At 51.0% G+C, this 20,473-nt stretch overlaps 2 protein-coding genes across 2 annotated transcripts; one reads left to right on the plus strand and one right to left on the minus strand.

Annotated features, from left to right (window-relative positions):
• Positions 1–1,441: 1,441 nt before the first annotated feature.
• NCLIV_050020 (hypothetical protein) lies at positions 1,442–9,272 on the plus strand (the record flags this gene model as incomplete). Its single annotated transcript, XM_003884555.1, has 11 exons — positions 1,442–1,824; positions 2,308–2,498; positions 2,961–3,048; positions 3,991–4,078; positions 4,839–4,934; positions 5,689–5,783; positions 6,632–6,989; positions 7,559–7,603; positions 8,164–8,268; positions 8,594–8,749; positions 9,225–9,272. 11 exons carry the CDS (start codon positions 1,442–1,444, stop codon positions 9,270–9,272), a joined length of 1,653 nt encoding a protein of 550 aa, XP_003884604.1.
• Positions 9,273–11,195: 1,923 nt separating this feature from the next.
• NCLIV_050030 (hypothetical protein) lies at positions 11,196–16,866 on the minus strand (the record flags this gene model as incomplete). The annotated part of the gene is made up of 11 exons (XM_003884556.1): positions 11,196–11,210; positions 11,548–11,679; positions 12,272–12,349; positions 12,539–12,602; positions 12,828–12,887; positions 13,277–13,545; positions 13,982–14,164; positions 14,801–14,945; positions 15,498–15,669; positions 16,211–16,273; positions 16,620–16,866. The coding sequence occupies 11 exons, from the start codon at positions 16,864–16,866 to the stop codon at positions 11,196–11,198; spliced, it is 1,428 nt and encodes a 475-aa protein (XP_003884605.1).
• Between the last annotated feature and the right edge of the window lie 3,607 nt (positions 16,867–20,473).

Genomic DNA, 20,473 nt, shown 5'->3' on the forward strand with positions numbered 1-20,473 from the left:
TCAAGAGCGACGAGTATATTCCACTTGTATCGGGTTCGGCGGAGCGTGCCTCGCTAAAGAAGAAAACGTTTTACCTGAGCAGCTTTTTGAAGAACGGCGAAAAAGTGTTGCACTGTTTGTTTCAACGGCATCATTTCACAACTTCGTCACACAGTGCTACCTATCAACATCGGCGAACACCTCGGAGGCTCGTCTGTGTGTACGTTTCATTTGACGGAAATTGGTGTTTTTAAGAGCGAGTCGTCAGTCCGCACATGCACTGGAACAACGGGAGGCCTGTCCAGCAGCATGTGAGAGGAAGCTGTTTCCTTCACCGGGGTTTTTGAAGGAACGGAAAAGGGACCAACGGGGAAGATGCGAGGGGAGAATCTTCACTCGCCCGGCTGTCGCCTGCTGTGTGACGCAAAACCTCAATGTTCAGTCACGTTTTTGTATACCCTGCAGTTCCTCTTTTCATGCTTCTCGGCCTCCTCACTACGTGTCATGCCTACTATTGAAGCGGAGAGAGTTTCTCGGTTTCCGCTCGGAGCGGTGAAACAGCGGAGCAAGCTCGATTCCCACTAGACGATTTGGGCGGAAAAGCTGGGTATCGCCGACAATGCAGGCATTCCGTTTTTTTCCGGTTTCCGGGACGGAACCCTACTTTCTCTTGACAATCTGAGGTCCGTCACCTTCTCCAGGAAGCCTCTATTTTAGCTTTTGTTCAGAATTGCCCATCTATGTGCAATTCCGCGTCACGGGGCCTACTACAAGAATGTTTGCTCCCTTCACGATGCCATCGTTTCCGGGTTCAGAACCTGGGTTCCGTGCTGACAAACGAAAGTCTGATATTGTGCGTTTGGATTTCGCGTTTGTATACTCGTGAGGAGGCCCTGTTACGACAACGCAAAGTGTGCGTTCGCAGTCGAAAACTCCCTTCTATCTGAGCGCGTACATCTGGATTCGTTCCTCTTTCAAGTGCAATGCTTCTCCTTGAGCGATAGCTTCTGTGCTTGTGGGCGAGTACGCGTCTTCGCGGTCGAGGAAATTCAAGGCATTAAACACGAGGGCTACAACCCTGTGTCACGGTGGGAAACCGCGGTAAGGGTACGGCGCGTTTTTCTCGCTTTTCTGAACTTTCTTCTCCGGACACGTTCTATTTCGGAGGGCCGTGAGACCCGTGCACGCCTACGCATCCCTGTTGGTGTTTCTAGGAGGCCCCCCCCTCACGATTTCTGGGTTTTGACGCTGAAATGTAACTTCCACGCAAAGCCCTTTATTTCCCGCCTCGCGTGCCAGAGTCTTGTTCCGTTCCACTTTTCCCTCCATTTCTGCTGCGGGGGAAAAACGCGGCCTGCTCGACGGCCACTCGGTGTGTTGACGCCGTGACAGAGAAGCGACGGTGTGGTGTGCAGCGACAAAACCGATTGCCTTTTGATTTTCCCAGAAACCCTGAAACGGGATGGAGGTCGTCACTGAAGCGACATCAGCGGCGATTGCGGCGGCAACTTCCGCCGTGCTGGTCTATCCCTTAGACACGATTCTTGTGCGTTATCAAGCGTCAAATCGACGGAAAGTAACAGATCCGTACACGGCTGCCTTTCACTTCAACAATGGACACAAGGAACTCGTGAAAATCATCTTGGAACTTCTCCGCGAGCAGGCGCCTGGCTCCCATGGGCTTTCTCCATCAAAACGTGCACCCGCTGAACAAAAGGGACGAGAGAGGTTCTCCTCGCCGGACGACTTCGTCATTCATATTGTTGAGACACTGCGGAAACTGTACAAGGGCGTCGGCGTCAAGGTGTTTGAGGCGGTTGTGCGGAACTTTGTATACTTTGTGTGGTAGGAAGACCGCACAATACCGCGACAAATGATGCCAGAAACAAACCCGGAGAAAGAATTGCTGGGTATAGGAGCCAGCGTTTCCGGGAACGACCGCTAGTGCTTCAGAACGTGCCCCAAGACGAACGTATTCATTCGTCCCAAAATGCAAATCTGCCAGGGAGCGCTCTGCCAAAACAGGCAAATGCGTCACACCTTCAACAGCTATCAAACACCCAAAATATGAACCGTCGCCGTAGATAAATATGCAAACATGTTCATAAACGCACCCATGAGCGTTGGCCTGTAAACCGTATATATATATATATATATATATGGATGTATAGGTATACGCGTGGACCAGATCCCCTAACAGAGAGAAATGAATATTTCCATGCATCCTTTTTCGTATCTGTGGGTATCCCTCAGTTCGTCAAGCGTGTTGCCGGGTGCACTCCGGAGGTGATCTTCCCTCGCTTTCCAGCTGCTTTGCTGCCTCTCCAGGTATAAGCTTCTGAAGGAGACCTACGATCGACGAGGCAGGAAGCAAACTGTCGCTTCGCGGCTCCTCCTCGCAACAGCCGCTGCAGTGATCAACCAGTGCTGCACTGCACCTTTGGAAGTTATTTCCACAAATGTGCAAACGACTGGCCTAGACTATCGCTCCGTCATTCGAAAAATCTTCCGGCAACAGGGTCAGCTTGACAGCATTCGACGGAACCGCAAGGGGTTCCATCCACGGGAACAGAGAAACATTCAGATGCAGAGACGGGCGAAATTGAGAGCCAGAGCTGCAGAGATAGTCAGGCACACCAGCATGCAGAAAAGGAGATGCAGTGCTATGGGGGGCGAAGTTCCACTCAGAAAACCCTTCAGTGTTTCGAAGGACAGTCAGTTACACGCAGCCCCAGAGAGCAGCAGTACTCCAGAGGCATGCGTCTTCCTGCGACACGGATGCGTGCGCAAGTACATGCAATCACGCGGCCCGATTCACCTACAGTTGCACACCGACATGAGCATCTACCTGTATCTAAAAGTGTGTTGTAGCACATGCGGAGAGTTACACGCTTCGACTACGTGAATCGATAGAAAAAAACTGTACGCGCTCTTTTCCGGTCTGACCTTCTGTGTTTTTGTCAACGTTTCCATGTGAGCAGGCATTAGGGGCTTTTACCGCGGATTTGCCGCCTCGTTGATCCTCTGCTCCAACCCCGCCATCACCAACGCCTGCTTCGATCGCCTCAAGTCGGTTTTCTCTAATCACCAAAGCGCATCCAAATCGACAGGAACTAAGACTTCCTAAACGGAGGCAGCGCTGTTACTGCACGGACAGCTACACGAAGATAATGCGACAGAGGTCTCGTTGTTCCCCCCCTTTCCTGATCTACGAATAGATACGCCTTTCTGTATATCGATAAGAAACATAAGCAGACCGTGAGCGGTTATATATATATATATATATCCTGTGACTCATGAGGACTGGCTGCGACCCAGCTGTACCTAGAGTGCAAAAGCGTGGTACAAGTCGACGGTACAACACTGTTTTGCCGAATTCCTAAAAGAAATCCATTTCGTCCTTTTTGCGCATTAGACAACTCACGTGTGTCTGTTTTAGTTCAGTGCGGGAAACCCCAAATGCATGCAGCTGTCCAAATCTACCCGGAAACAACTTCCCACGACTCGTAGATATCGACACATATGCAGTTTCGTTTTGGTCAAAAGTTGCTGCATCCCGTAAAAAGTTGCGGTGTAAATCGAAGCCCTGTTCCCCGTTCATGCAACTCAATGGTTGAGCACGCTGTCTTGACGAGACACGCAACTCATCCGTACATACCGGCATCCGTACGGATTTTAACGCATATATACAACTGCAAATATGTATATGTGCATATAAACATGTATTTGTACACTACCAGATATACGTAAAAATATTGAGCGAGGAGATTACTCGAGAGATGAAGAGAGATCGATACGTTTCAAGCTCCTGATTCTTGGCCTGCATACATTCCTTTGCTGCGTAAGTGCGTATATTATGTGTTTTTCTACACATGCACAGATATGTATACCATTTCGTGTACATGTCGATGCGTCTCTATAGGGATAAATATGAATCTAAATCGTTAGAGGCAGTGCGCCGTGTCTTATATTTCTCGTGAACCTCGTCGTTTCCTCGGGGCGACGGTTCAGACTCCTCCTGCAGGTGGTGGTAGCCGCTCAGGCGCGAAGAAACGTGGACCCGATTCTCGACGAGGAAACGCCGATCGACTTGACGCAAGTAAAACTCCTTTTCGGGTTGTCATTTTCTACGAGTTGCATTGCTTCGCTGTTCAGTTGGCTAGACTCGTAGGAATGCGAAACCTCTTTTCTCCTTGCCTTTTCATCACCCTAGAGAGCCTTGGCATCCTGGACGTGGGCTGAGGGCCCTCGCGTCTCTTTGGCGTGTCGAGAATTCGTCACTAAACTGGGAAGGAAAACGCGTCTCCTTCACCCCATGGTCTCGCATTTTCCAAATCCTCTCTTCTCTCGATTATGCGCACGTTTTTTCGCAAAAACTTGCTTATCCCCCGGTCTCCCAGTCGCCCGTAAATCTTCCTACCAGCCGCCCATAAATCTTCCCACCAGCCGCCCATAAATCTTCCTACACACGTATTTGTACTCGTGTTCTTGCGAAGATATAGACGTGCACGTGTGTGTATATATCTAGACATACATGTCTATGTCTCGATCTAGGCGCACCTCGATGTGTATCTTCACATATACACCTAGATAAATTTCTCTCTGGAATGTACACATCAAAACATAGACATGTATATGCATCTTCCGCAATATACATGTAACTAGATATGCGCACATATCCGTATATATATATATATATATATATATATATATATTTATATATGTATACATGTGTATATCCGTCGCTTTCTCTCTCTCTATGAATGTGTATGTCGGGTACAGGTTTTGCTTTACACAGTCGCATGCTTTTAAACGAACGACCTTGGTGTCTGTTTTCGCTCTGGTTTCTCTCGTTGCAGCGCCTTGCTCCGGTCACGCCGGCCCAGGCCTTCTGCCTCGGGGCTCTCTCCAAGGCTCTCGCTACCGTCATCACGTATCCATACATTCGGTCCAAAGTGCGCATTTCCACGCTCTTTCGGATTTCGACAGCCGCTTAGAGCCTCGGTGACTCGTGACGCCTCACCGGTTTGAGGAAAAGGCATGCCTGCACTCATCGCTCTCCCTCTTAACAATCAGGATCTGTGATTACACTGGTGTTCTGTCTGTAGAGAATGGTCCTCCTGCGTAGCCATCCCTCAGTCTGTCTAAACGTCTTTACCATTCTTCTAGATATCGATGTGTTTTGTATACATATATACAAATGCATAAGTCGTTATCCATCTCCTTTCCTGCGTATGTTGTATATATATGTACATAAGGTTAGATCTGCAAGCAGAGAGTTCTATCCATGGTATATATATGTGTGTATCTCTATATATCTGCATGTATGTATGTATGTATATATATATATATATATATATATGCGTATATATCTGATGTATGTAATTATGCCTATACTTAGTTGTATCGCCATGTACGTACAAACTTATGTCTCTTCGTTTTCATTTATGCGGATAGGTCGGCGTGTGCGTGTGCAACGTGTGTTAGACACGTGTCGTGCGGTTCGTGAGACCGCCGTCTTGCCAGTGGAAGTTCACTAAACTGTAGCGTGACGTTTGTCGACTGTTGGAGATGGCTTCGCTTTTTCACTCTCACACTCCGCAGTTCGAGACGCTGAAGATTCACGCGATTTTGAAAGAAACTTGACGTGAAACGGGGTGTTACTTTCGAGATTTCCGTTCTTGTTCCTCCCCCCGGTTCGCCTTTCAGGTCCTTCTGCACGTGCAGTGCACTCGAACTCCGCCGCGCCCGGGGTCCGGGAGCCCCGAGTGTACCGGCAGCAGCACACCTGAAAGAATTCCCAGGTGATTGTCGCCGCTTCGCTTTCGGCTTATATTCGAAGCGCTGCGCTCTCCGTGATGCTAGGCGGCTCATCCACGAAACACACAGAGGAAAAGCCTAGACTGGCGTTGAGGCATACTCCACAGACCGCACAACTTCATGCATACATGTCCCTATCTATCTATCTATCTATCTATTTATCTATCTATCTAACTATTTGTATATATGCATGTGTAAAATATATCCATGCGGTTATTCTGTATTAATATATAATCTGGTGTATGTGGAACTGGCAATAATTGCAATAGCATGGGGACCGCGTGTCCGTCTGTGGATATTGATAAAAGAGATGGAAACGATTATCCCGGTATGTCCTTTGTAATGTTGTGGGATGTTCAAGCATATGCCGATATATATATATATATATATACGTTCACATGTAGAGTCAACATGGGGATGTAAGCCTGTTGAATGGCTGACCGTCTCTTGATTCCAGGAAGATGCGTAAAACCAGGCGAGGTCTGCCGAAATTTTTGCTGCCTAACTTTTTTCAGTGTGTCGATGCAAACGAGTTTCTTTCCCTTCCTAGGAACGCGAACGCGCCTCGTTTCGGGTGCTCGTTTACGTGAACGCGTCTCTCGTTTCCCGGTGTCCTTAGTTTTCTTTCTTGCTCCCTTCGGCCCTCGGCTGGATGTCTCTTTTTTCGTCTTTCCGTTGTCTCTTCTTAAAGTTTTCTCCTCCCTCCCAGCCCGCGCCACCTTCTGCTGTCTCTCCTTTCCTTCCCTCCCGTTCTTCTTCCATTTCATATCTGCCTTTGCGTTACGTTCGCCGCTTCATCTCTCTCCTTTTGGCGTTTTGCGTCCGTATTCAGCGGACCAGTTGACGACAGCGACAGCAACGCGACAAGTCGAGGCCCTAGCTCGGAGGGTAGCAGCCCCGCGACGGCGAACCGAGAAGCGCTGCGAGGTCCGGCGTCCCGTCTCTCCTCGCCGTCGTCGTGTTCCTTCTCCTTTTCCGCCGCGCGCCGTCTCGGCCCTTCGGCATCGTATTGCACCCTAGCCTCGCATCCAGAGAGAGCGCCGCTCCCCAGCGAAAATGAACAACCTGCGAGCGAAGGCCTAGAGGAGCTCTCGAACAGGTGTCCAAGAGGCGAAAGAGAGACACGAGGAGAAAAGGACCAAACACATGTCGACCCAGACCCGCTGGTCAGCGTCTTCGTCGACCCGAATGTAAGGCGAGAGAAAGAAAGGGAGAAGGAATGGGGAAAGAACGAGAAAGAGAAGGAAAGAAAGAGAGAAATAGATTGAAGGAACGGATGAGAACGAGCGTGCAAGTGAGCGAAAGAGAGAGAGGAAGGAGGAGAGGTGTATGCGTGAGGCAACGTTCAGGACCGTCCGCACCTGCGGGTCTCAGGTTGGGGAGAGTGAACTGATGAAAAAAAGGGGGGGAAGAAAGAGGAGAGCAAACGGGAGACGACGTTTTCTCTCTCTGTTTTGCGAGGCGTTGCAACAAACACCGGTTTCGTTTCGCTCGTGGAAGAACCGTTTGCTCAACTGGTTCTCGATTTACCGTATGTCACAAACACGGGCAGTTGCTTGTGACGAAGAAAAGAGTTCCTCTGACACGAGCTTCGAAGCAAAAAGGCTGGCCGTTGCAGCGTGCCATCGTGCGCAAAGAGGCGAATTCAGTGAATAAACCAGGCGCGCCAGGCGGGGCGGACTCAGTGCAAAAACGCGCTCTGTCCTACCGAAGTTTTTCCTACCCACTGTACACCTTCCGTTTCCTCTTTGCCTCTCAGGATATGCTGAAAGCTGCCTCTTTCTGTCTATCGGACAAACTGGAGGTAACCGAAAAGGAAATGGAGCGCTATGGCGCTCATGGGCTTCATGCTTTGCCTCGTCGTTCCTCGTTCGTAGAAGCACGCCTGCCACACAGTCGACCTTCAGATTTACACACACATAAGCACACTTATACGGGCCGGTACAGTTCCACTTGTATTTGCACATACATGTGCATCTAGTCTCATCTACTCGCCTATATATATATATATATATATATATATATATATATATATACCTCTGGGTCTCTGAGGATATTTGTGCGCCTCTCGTTTTGTCTCTGTATAGAGGTGTATGCAACGATGGGTTGCGCGATAAGAAGCGAGGGGGGGACGATAAAGGAACAGGCTCCGCATGAGCATCAGGGAGCTCTGGAAGTTCCTGCTGCATCCGCGAACCTGTGACCGTTTGTTTGTGCTCATATGCAAATATCCTTTTATATCTTTTGTACGTGTCTGATGCGTGGCCGCCTTCCCTCACGCCCAGTGACAGGGTGTGTACATTTGAAGTGCCGACCCCGTTTTGACGTACATCTCGTCTCGGTCGTGGCGTTCGCGTTTCTCAGTTTCCTGGAGAAGGCGATCGCGCGTACCACGCCTTTGATTCGCGAGGTGACTTGCTCCTCTCGAACGGGGACGAGGTTCTGGGGCCTCACGCAGCCCCTACCGAGGTTAGGCACTGAGGACAAGTTGACGGAAAAATTCAGAGAGTACCCGGTTCTCCAGAATAGCACTGCCTCGTCTCATTTATAAAAGTGGTCGGGAGTCTCCCCTGCAGATAAAGACGACGAATCTGTCGTTTTCGACTCCTCTCAGGGACACTTCCCTGGCCGCGGGACTCTGCCGGGTGACCGAGAGGGACACTGCCTTCCCGTCTCTCCTCTTTCGTATTTGTCTCGAGTGAGAATGCAGCGAAAAGACGAGAAGGCGTTTCGGACGTTTCGACTGCTCTGTTTCGAGTTTTTGTCTTTTCAGTGTCTGTGCCTGCTGTGGTAGAGAGCGGCGGGAGTGATTGCCTTCATGGTTTCAACGCTCGCCCAGGAGGGTTTGCCGGGACTCTATCGAGGGTTGACTCTCCAACTCTGCAAAACACTGATTGCGGCGGCTACCTTGTACATGGTCAAAGAGCGAATCAATGCAGGGACACACCAGGTCAGTTGTCACATTTCTTCAAGAAAAGCAAACTTCGATCCGCAAAGGCGCTGCCGACACCGCAAGGGAACCTCTTTGCCTTGCTGTTTCCCAGGAACCTCTCACTCCCAGCTGGATGCATGTCTCTTCTCAACTGAAAAGAAAACCTTCAACGGAGAAACGAGACACATCCTGAAACACGTCCGCTTTCAAATGGCTCACCTCGCTTGTCACGCCACATCGAAATATATATATATATATATATATATATATATATATGAATATTTGTAGTTGCATGCGTGGAAAGAAGCGTATGTAGTTTCACGCATATATATATATATATATATATATATATATATATATATATATATAATTGCACGCACGGGTCACGAGTACAAGAGGAGCCATGACGTGCTTTGCAGAGAAGTCGAACTCTACAAAAGTGTCGTTGACATTTGGGGTGTTTCTTGATCTCGGCGCATGCGCTTGCTTGCAGACACTTCAGCGCGCGTGGCGGCTTTTTCGCAAGAGCGGGACACCATGAAAAGGCAGGAATGTGCAAGCCCGTCGCGACAAACGAGAGGGAACGAAGAGAAGAAAGGACAGAGGGGAGGGAAAGGCGCGCGCGTCTCGTTGAGGGGCGAAAAACAGGAAAACCAATTTGTTGTGCGCATGCGTTCCCCACGCCACGGCGAACCTATTTGTACCTGTTTTCAAGACTGACTGCGGTTGATAGCCTCAACGACAATCCGCAATTTTCTTGCAGAATCACACTCCGATGACGCCAAGCGACCGACAGCCGAATTCGCAGAAACAAAATGAGAGAGGCGCCTATGTATACGGCTAGATGCATAGACATGCTTTACAGATACAGATATCTCCCTATTGTCCTACAAACGCTTATATGTGTACCCAGGCAGAAGAATTTTTGTAGGTACTTATCAACACTAACGTGTGCACATATGTATATATATATATATATATGTACATATACGCGTCTGTCTTCATATTTGAATACAGCGTTTCAGGAGAGAGGCAGGAAAAAACGGTGTGGACCATGTGCGTAGGTGCAATGGCATGACTTCACTGCGGCAAAGCGCGTGTCAAAGTACTTCGATAAGAAAAGAGACCAGGCACCTTTTTTTTGTGAAAACACCAAACAGTCCGCCTTCCCGCTCAGCCTCCGACGCGCTGGCCGGCCGACTCGCGATGTGCGTAGCGAACAAAACCTGCATGCGCAGAAAAAGTGCATGCACGGAACCGCATGCGGGGGAAAACGCATGTGGTTGAAGCTCCCAACGTTTTTCGCAGTGGCTTCTCTCTCAGCCGGCTTTACGAACTGCGGCGTCACCCGGGCTCTCTCCATCTTTCTGCTTCACTTTTGGAATTTTAGCAAGGAGAGTCGGAGCATCTCCCTTGCCGCGCTCGTTTTGCCTCTCTCTAGCCGGCAGGAAGGAGATTGGCAGCGCAGAGAAACTCGCCGGGGCATCCAGAAAGAGACAGGCTCCCGCCACAAACGGAGAAAAGGCTCTCTCTTGGCGACAGTGTCTAGCTATGCGTCAATTCTGCGATGGGGCATTCGAGCCTTTGTGCATGCTTCGGACGCCTGCATGCACGCGTAGTTTCTACGCGGCCGTTTTTCTGCCCTCGAGTCGACACAGGGTGGTGAAGCGCAGCTGTATCGGCGCTGGTCGCCGCGAAAACGCTACGGTTAAATCCGTCGCGCGAGAACGTAACTGGCCTTGGTCCGTTGTCCCCGAATATAAGCCGGACCGCTCATGAAGGCGGGATTAATTGGAGGCGACTCTTTCAAATGGTTCGGTTGAGGTGCACGGGGAAAGCCCCAGTGGCATGGGAAAAGGAGTTTTTTTTCAGACATCACAGCCAGCAGAAACACAGAAAAGTACAGCCGTGCGCAGAGTCTGAAGGCGTTGTCTTTGTGTTCTTTTCCAGGGACAAGAATCGTGTTACCCCGAAAAAGGAAAAGAGGAGACTGCGCGGCGAGGGTTCAAAACCGCAAGAGCAGAGAGACTCGGACCCGAAGAAGACGCGAGCGCCTCTCTGCTGTGGCGAGCGTCTCCGTCGTTTTCGGAAAACGCCCTCGTCGTTTTGCTGCCGATCGTTTCCTGTCGAAACGAAGAACGCAACCAGAACCTCCCCTCCTGTCTCCTTCGCGTGCATGTGCGCGGAACCCCTCTGGCTTTCGCTCCTCACTCGCTCTGCTTTCCACCTCTCCCTTTCCGCGTCGCCTCTCCATCGCCTACCTTTTCTCTCCACGCTTCCCCGCTCGTTCGCTCCCTGCTTCTTCCCCGCTTTTCCCCTCCTCCGTCTCTTCTCTTCCTTGTGCCGAGTTGCGGCTGCCCAAACAGAGCGGCCGAAAACCAGTCGACGTGGCGTTTGGAGAAAGAAAACACGTGGAAAATGGCAAGGAGATCTGAGCGCACGTGTCGGCGAACAGGCTGTCGTTTTACATCTTGAGAACCTGAGGGAATAAGGGAGGCAACGCGAAGAAGCATGCAACCCGTTCCCACAACTCGGCAAAAAAGGCCTCACCCTTTCGTTGATTCACGGTTTCCATCAAACACAAAAATCCGGCTCTGCATCCTCTCCACGAACCAAAAAACAACCGCGAAAGCACTGGCGTCGCGGCGTCGAGGGAAAAAAACCTCGCCCCGGCACACAGCCGAAATAGGAAAACCTACACATCGCGAGAGCGTGCGAGATGGGGAGAAACAGCGAGCGGCGTAGACAAGAGCCGGAAGATGAACGGTCACAAGCCTGCCCGTAGTCAGAATCGAAAAAAGAGACGAAAACCCTACCTTGAAGCGTCCGCGTTGCTTCAGAGACTTCTTGTACTCTTTCTCTTCGTATTTGCGCTGCTGCTCCGGCGTCATCTTTTCGAATTTCTCTTCATCCTGGCGCTTCCTCTCCGACCGGCGCTTCTCGAGTTGCTAAAAGATTCAAAGGAATCGGAAAGAAGACATTCTGGGATCCCCCCCTATCTCTCTTCTGCTTGCCGATTCTCCACGAGATCGAAAACATGCAACTCGCCCTTGAAAGCCATCAAGCCGCCTTCCACTTGCGCGCGCAAAGGCATCTCACCACACCTAACGGGAACTCCATTCCTTCTTGAGTATTCAGCCGCGTGCATTTTCCCCGCCGGCACAAACGACGAGGCCTCCGGAACCAGGACACAGCTGCGACCTCCCCCCCCTCTTGCAACAATGTGAAGACAACAGCCCCACACCGTTCCATTTAACACACTCATGTATATCTCCAAACATAAATATATATACATACTATGTGTGTGTGTCCAGAGGGAAAGGCGTACGAAAACGTATACGTCTACATAAATACATACAGGTCTATGTAGATATACTTATCGACATACGCACCGTGAAAACAGGGGCGTATGCACACATGTGTCAGACCCAGCCGGCTGGACATGTGTATTGGAGGATGTGTTCTGGATTGGGCGTTCCACAGACGCTCCGAGTCTCGTGTTTCGTGAGTTCGTATAGGATTCACACGCTGCAGGTTTACCTCTAGGCGTTGCTCCTCTTGCTCCTTCAGCATTTCCTTTTGGTACTGCAGACGCATCTTCTTCGCCACCTCGACGCTCTGCGAGAGAAGAAAGGAAGGCCACCAAAAAAACCCGATTTTGAAAAGGGACGGAAGCGAGCGGAAACAGCACATGCCACGGAAAAACGATAAACAACAGCGACGCGGGAGCGCGGGACCGTGGCGCTGGTGGAATTCGAATTTCAAAAGAAACCTGGAACACCGGAAACAGAGAAGCTGAACACTCACCTTGTCGCTGAGTCCCAGATGCCGCGACTGATCGGCGACGTAGAGGGCCAGACGAAGAAGAGGCCTGGACAAAGACGAAAAGCAGCCAAAGATGAATCAACCCGGATGAGACAGCTGCGTTGAGACAGATACAAAAAAATCCAGAAACACTGCGCAACTGAAAGGCATGTATTGCCGCAAACACGTCTACGCCCGTTAAAATCCTTTTTCCGTATTTGACGCGTTTATTCCCAGGGCTCCCGAGCGATATCCGAATATAAGCCGAAAGAGAGATGATCCACAGACTTACTCAACTTCTGCCATGCGGTCGACTGGAGGAAGGAAGAAGCTGAGGCGAAGAATTCTGCGACTGCAGAGAGGAAACCACAGCGAGAAAAAGCAATCTCTTTCGTTGTCACTGATCTTCTCCCGGCCGTCTGTCTTTCTCGTTCCTGCATCTTCCAACTGCGGGGGTTCTCTCGCCTGTGACGCGGTGCACGCTCGTCTCCAGATGCTGCCTTCTTCCTCTCTCCTTTCCCCTTTTCTCTCCTCTCTCCGTCTCGTTCTCCCCCTTTCTCCTTCTTCCTCTCGCTCTCTTTTTCTCCCTTCTCTCCTGCCATCGCGATATCGCCACCACGCCGAAAAGCGCCATCTGAAATCTCGGAGGTACACCCGCGCATCTCCGCTCGCCTCTGACCCCTTTTCTGCTGTCTCCGTCTCGCGCTCCTTTTTGGTTTTTAAAAAATTGCTTCTTCTCACTTTCTGCTGTTCGCGGAGCTGCCTGGGGCAGCCGCTGCCGCACATGAGGCAGCAGTTGCGAGAGTCGAAGGGTGGAGGGACGAGCAAACGTCGGAGAAGTACAGATAGCGGAAATGCTCGGCACAGGAACTGATCGTTTTTAGGATGGTTTTGTTGCCCAAAACGACGGCATCGAGAGCTTCGCTTGTGTCGCTGAAAGCCTGGAGATTCGCCGCCAACTGTCCGAGCTTTGGATTGCTGTTCGCATTCCTCGCCTTGGCAAATTCGCGCTGACACACACCGGTCACACAGAAAACACGCGCCACCGCCGAAATACTTTTTCCGATTCGTCCTCGCTCTCCACAGCTTCCACTTCTCATCGGCCGCCTTGATCCGTCTCCTGACGTTCTCTCTCACCTTCTCTTTCTCTCTTGCTCTTCATCTCCGTCTCCCTCTCCTTTTCTCGCTTTCTCGTTAACGCCTTCTCTGTCTCACCTCGTTTCTTCTTCCCAGTCTCTCGATCGCTTTCGCTTTCCCATTCCGCATTCTCTACTCTTTCTGTGTTTGTCGCCACTAGAACTCAACGGTGCCAGGGTTACCTCCCCTCTGTTCTCGTCTGTGCGCGTCTCCTCCCCGTTCCCTCGCATTTTCTCCTCCCTCTCTCGGCGACACGCCTCAGGAGCCTTCGTGGCCTTTGAGCGGAGACGCAACGCGCGGTTGACGCACCAAGTCCCAGTTGTTGCTCATCAGGTTCTTTTGCTCCGTGCGCTTGCAAACCGCAACAACGCTCGGCTCAGAAGACGGCGGCAGAAGAACTTCCAAAGTTACGCTGTTCGCAGAATCTTCTGCTTGCGAGCGAAACAGCGGTTGGAGAAAAAAGTAGCGCCACAGACACTGCCGGGGCAAACACTGGCAGAAAAGCGAAAAGACACACCAGACATCTTGGATTCGAAAGAAATAAACAAACACTTCTCGCAAAACGCCCCACCTCACTCGGGCTCTTTCGATCTAAGTCAGTATATATATATATATATATATATATACATGGCTTCGCCTGTGTATCTGCCAAAACTCTGTACCCAGGTTTTCACATGTGCACGCACATACATCTGCAGCTCCACATGCAGAGAGATATAGAGGCATGTGGAGATGCAAAAACACAGCCGAACAAGCATAGCGAGGGAGAGTGATATAGACAATACATCAATAAGCAAACAAATGCATACACATACATGCATGCATGCATGCATGCATACAAACATACATACATACATACATACATACATACATACATACATACACGTAAAAAGGAATCGACGTACATACACAGATAGAGAGATAGATAGATGGGAGAGAGAGACAGAAAGATGGATTATGACAGAGAAAGGTCGGGAGATACCGAGAGAGAAGCGCAAAGATCGACGCGGATAGAGAGATGGCATCTTCTACGCAGAGAGCGGAGAGGCGAGAGTGCGGAGCTTCGGGAAGTATGGCCTTTTCTGTACGAACCGCATGCGGACGCTTTTGGAAAAAGGCTTGTCTCACTTGCAAGACGCCATGGAGGTAGAAACAGTTTCTTCGTCCCGTGCAGTACAGCTCAAAGACGTTGTACGCCTTCATTACGAGGTAAGAGTTCTCATACCCCACGACGGCAAAATTTTCTTTCAAAAGAGGGGCGACCGACCCAATCCTGAAAAAAATCCTCACAAAGAGGCGAATCACCTTCGCCTTTTCGAAGCACTACGGCCACAGAGATAGCAAAGGATGAAGACGCAGATGGTACCCGAAAGTGACACAGCCTCGGAGTGGAAAACGCACCGGAAAGCGCGCGAAAGGTGAAGAGAGAAAGAAAACAAGGGACAAGCAGAAGAGAGGAAGAAGAGAGGACGGAAGAGAGAGAGAAGAGAGGGAGGGCAAAGACGCAAAAGAGACGGGAAAGGGAAAGCAAAGAGGCGCGGCATGTCACGCTCGTCTGCGAGGCGAGCTGTCACCTCAACGTCGGCAACGAGGTGAGGTAAACGATTCTTCCATCGCCTCGCCCTCTCCGTCAGGGGAACGACGTGAACGAAGACGACAAAGGGAACCCTCGTTCTTCTCTCTTGTCGGCTCTTCGCGGAGCCCGAAGTTGCACATTCTGGTCCAGCGCGTCAGCGGAAGAAGCGCGGTCAGCGACATCATTTGAAGTCGACACATGCGTTTAGTAAAGCCAGAGCAGAACGCCTCTTTCTCTCTCGCGTCTTACCAGGCATCTGCAACTTGAACATTTTTGTTTTTCCCCCAGAACGCGACGGCGACGGCGAGGATGAGAACACACGCAAAGATAACTTCTGGTATGTACGACTTCTCTTTCGGAACTCGAGAAGGATGGGAAGGGGACGGCTTCTCCGCCTTTCCTTGACCCTCTGTCTGGGCTCCTGCGAGAACAGAGAGACAAGGAGAGAGAGACGGTCACAATAGAGGCGGGAGGAAACAGGACGTAAACACGAGAGAGGCGGGAAACGAAGTAGAAAAGAAGAGCACGACAGAGAAAGAGACGAGAGACGACCGTGGAACTTCAGCGCCGAAAGAACCATTGCAGTCCCGGAAGCGTCTAAAAAAGACCCATGGTTCTTGCCAGCGTCGATGTACCGAAGCGCGTGCTGTCTACACCAAAGGAACATCAAAGAACAAGGCCGCACAAATATCTTCTTCCTTCTCGGTTCTCCGCTATTTCGTCGCACTGCAATCTTCCGGAGTCTCCTTTTTCAAACTGTGCAATCTTCAGGAGTCTCCCCTTCAGTCCCCCCCCCCCCCCCCACCACCCGCGTTCCGGAATTCCTCGAGTTCGGCTCAGATCTATGAAAGTGGAATTTCGGTGCTCGCTTGCGGCTCGTCTGTTTCGCGAGGGACCAGCGCCGGATTTGGAGAGCGCCGTAGCCTGATCTATACGTTTAACGTTTCTTCTTGTTCCCTTACCTCGGGAATCGCCCGCCGAGATGGTCGGTGTTTCCGGAGTGTCTTGGTAAATGAATTCGTCTTCTGCAAGAGGAAGACAGCCTCAGAGGAAGGAAAGCCTTGTCTTGCGCCTCCCTGCTCAGGAAACTGTGGCAACAAGGATCTCCCCCTCTCTCATTCCTGAACCTCGAGACGAACTCCCTCGACTTCTCTCTTCCTCTCGACAAGGGAATGCGCCTTGCCCGACTGCCTCGAAATCTAGGCGCAACATATCTCAACCGCCCGCGGGATTCCCGGCTCCGCGCCACCGTCTTCTCTCTGGGGACTTCCGGATATTCACCGTCGCAAGCTGCGCATACCCACTCTCTATATTTACTCACGCACATTGGGGATATCTCCACCAAAGCTCCGGATAAAAAAACATTCTCACCGTCGTCGTCTTCCTCTTCCGCTGGCGTGTTCGAAGCGGGATCCGCTGCCGTCGCAGCCGCTGCGCCGGAGACGAGAGAGAGAGAAAAGGAAGAAAGAGCAGGAAGGGAAGAAAGGGAAGAAGAAAGGGAAGAAGAAAGGGAAGAAGAAAGGGAGGAAGGATTTGCGCGTTGGGTGAAAGAGAGAGAAGAGAGGGCGACGAGAGCAAGAAGAAGGACGGAAGAAAGAAGACGGCCGAGAGTTGCCATGGTGGTTCAGTCGCGATGCGAACGATCGGGAAAGCGGAGGCAAAGATGGCCAGAGCGGCTTCAGAAAAGAGCAGAAGGGAAGGATGGAGCGAAACACTTTCTCCTTCACTTCTGTTCTGCCGTTGTTGATGAGACTTTCTTCAGCTGTGGACGAGAATGTCGTTCGGAGCAGATCCGCGCGTCTTGAGAGATGGCGAGTTCAGGGTGTTTCTGCCGAGAGGAAACGTCTGGAAAGCTGCAAGGAGAAAAGCGCGTGAAAAGCAAACGGCTCGAGCGGAGAGAGGAGGTTCGGAAAGACCTCACGCAAATCGACAAAAGAATCCGAGAGACGCTGTGTGCTCCAGCATGCATGCAGCCGTCTACCACTCTGGGCAGAGACACGGAAGGCGTCGGAAGACCAGGCACAGGGGAATTGTGGCAGTGCACGATTGTCAGAAACGGCCAGAGAAAGAGAGAAGAAAGAACTTCCGGAGGACACAGAAACCGCCGTGGACGCGGATTCTCAGGGAGCACGGTTTGTGGAAAACAAAAGACGACGGAAGGAGACAACGAGAGAGAGACAACTGGAGGATGTCCTCTTTGGGGCCAGAGTGTCAGGGTTCTGAACAAGAGAAGGACGAAGAAGGAAGCAAGAAGAAAGAAAGAAAGACAGAAGGAAGCGGGAAAAATCAACAATGGACACCCGACGTCCCAGAGAAGACAAAGTCCACGTTGGTTCATCGTTTTCGCATGCATGCAGAAAACCGGTTTCTGTTGCGAAAAAAATAGTCCCCTCAGAGCTGCGGCGGTCATTTTTCTCGCACATCCACTTGCTGCTCTTTTTCCCTCTCTTTTTTCTTCTCTCTCTTTCTCTCTACCTCTCTTTTCCCCTCTTCCTTGCGCACGCTTTGTTTCAACTTGGGCGGACGCGAAATGCGTCGCCGTCCGCGTCGCCGTCCGTGTCTCCGTCACTCGTCGACAGTTTGTCTTTCGAAGAATCGCGGGTATTCCCCTGCGGAGCAAACGCCTTCAGGCGGAATCCCGTCACGAGCTGGCAACGGAAAACTCCGTCTCCTCTTGAGGATCGAGACGCCTCTGAGAAAACAGCGAGAATCCCCTCTGGCCGTTTCCCGCTCCTTCGCCATACCCTTCTTTATCGAGAGAGAGGCAAACAGAGAGCGATAGAAAGAATGGCTGAGAGAGAAAGAGATCGAGAAAGGGAGTGTGAGCCAGACTCACACAGAGAAAGAGACAGAAGGAAAGAGACAGAAGACGGGAGAAGAAGGCAGAAAAAACTGGAAAGAGCGAAGCGCAGAGAAAGCGAGAGGACGATAGACACAGAAAAAGGTTTCCGGCTGAATACCGGGTGTTCTTTGTTCCTCTGTCGTGTAACAGCGTCACTCGCCTTTTCCGCTTCTCTCGCGTAGGTAGGCAAGACGCGCTTTCACACTGAATCTCGTTTGTGTCCCCTGGCTGTCTCTGCCTCGCAAGTTGCATTTGCCAGGAAGTAGAACTGAAAATTTCGGGGCTTTTTGTAGCATGCACACTCCCGGTAGACGCACCACACCCAGTGTCTGTGGCGAGTAGCTGGGGAGGCCAGGTTTTTGAGTTCCGTAAGAAATTCCTTTGGTGATGGAACACGAGGAATTGCTCACAACCTTGGGGAACCGGCTGTCTGCATGCCCAGTGGAGAGGATGCCGGAGTGTGTGTGGAAGTTTGGCGCGAGAGAAAACGGAAATTGTAAAACGAATTTCTCTCAGGGGGCGGTCGGACGAGTCGACAAGGCTTGTCTGTTGTCACCTGTCTGTGTTGAGTGCAAATGAGAGATCGACAGGGGCTGGTACCCCTCAACAGGGAGAAAGAAGCGAGCGGGAAAGGAGAGGCAAAAGGAAAGAGGACTGGAACAAAGCAGGGAAGAAGAAAGAAGGTAAGCAGCAAGGAGGGTTTACAATTTAGGTAGGACCGCCGCGTCTTAGCGACTTGTCAATCCTGAAGCGGCGGAAAAACTCTTCTTCTGAAGGGACGGCGGAGATGAAACCACCTGAGAGCAATCGCGCGCGCTCCCGAGGATCCGTCTCGATAGGTCTTCACTCTTTCTGTTTCTCTGCTTCACAATCCCCCCTTTCTCCACTACTACTACTACTAGTACTACTCTCATCTTCCTTCTGTCGAATATGTCTCTCCTTGTCTCTTTCTACTCAGCTTCTCTTTCGCTTTCTCTCGCCGTGTATCGAAAGAAAGCAGCGCACTGGAATTCCGGCAAAAATCGGAAAGCTGTTGTCCCGATGGAAGATCAACAACGTGTACGTTTCCACGTGGATCTCTCGCCTGGTGCAGCCTCTTTGTTCCCGTTCCAGCGATTTTCGCGCATGCTGTTGGAAAACGGAGGAAAACAGAACACCTCTGTCTCAGAGAGTACCCTTCTTGCTATGGGAAATCCGTGTAGAGCTCTTCGTGTTCTCGTCCGGGAGTACTCGCGAGGTCTGTGTCTATAAGACTTTTTGTTGCCGAAGTCGCTTAGCGCCACACAGGCCGCGCCGCTCTTTTGGTCTGATCCGAAGTACGCAGTGAGCTAACAAGTGAGCGCTTTTTCTGGGGTAGTGGATTTCGTCGTCTACTCCCCATTCCAGTTCAAGGTGTTTGCTTGGTGCGTCTGCGTCAATTCTCTACGTCACCTTTCAGTTAGGTGAGTTCACTTTCGTGGTTTTCCACTCTTTGTTAGTCTCCTGGCGCTTGTTGCCACATTCCTGCGACAGGCAGAAAAACTCTCCGTGGAAAGAGAATTTCTTGGAAAACACGAGTTCTTATTTAACTGCCTAGACACTGGCAGAGTGACACATCCGGTCGGGGACTGAGTGCGCCCGGTTGGGAAAGTGGAGAGAACTTCTTTAAAAGTGCACTGACACACAGAAAAAACTGTCGCCTTCAGTTTTGTGAGGAGAACAAAGCCTGCCGATTCTTGTCTCTCCAAAACCCCCAAAAACGAAACAAAGAGTGAATCAGGCCTGCAGAGAGACTGCGCTTCCTGCTCGACCTTCCTCACTTGTGTTCTCTGTTAACCTGCCTCTCTTTTCCTTTTTCTCCCAGCGCTTCCCAGCTTCTGCCTCCACGATTTCCGTCATGAACACGCGTGGATGACGCGTATGTTCGCGGATTTGGTGCGTTGGGGCGATTCTTTCCCGGGGATTCTTTCACCGTCTTTTCCGCTCCTCGACGCTGGCCCGCGACTCGGGGGGGGGGGGACTACATCGTCCACAGTCAAAAGTGCACTGGAATCAGTCGTGCGGTGACGTTTCAGGCGTGGCAAGGCGTTGCAAGCACCCTTTTCTTTCAAACTGTTGCCAATGAGGAGCGCTCAGGAACGGCGCCGGCGAGTCAAGAAAGGGAAAAGACGAAAACGAAGGGATCTCTGCCAGGGCGAGGGGTGAGCGTTATTGCATCTTGCTCTCGCAGCGCACTTGTCTGTGGCAGTTTTGCTTCTGCGTGTCTTGTTTTTTCGCGCGATTCCACTGCCGCGCGGTGCGCGGCGAGAGAGAACCTCACTTGTCAACGCGTTCTTAAAGAAGCCGTTGTTTTAAAATCCGTTGTTATAACTTCCGGCGTTTCGCGGGCCTTCGAGTTTTCCGC

This window comes from Neospora caninum, chromosome X (genome assembly GCF_000208865.1).
Source record: "Neospora caninum Liverpool complete genome, chromosome X".
NCBI classification, from domain to species: Eukaryota; Apicomplexa; class Conoidasida; order Eucoccidiorida; family Sarcocystidae; genus Neospora; species Neospora caninum.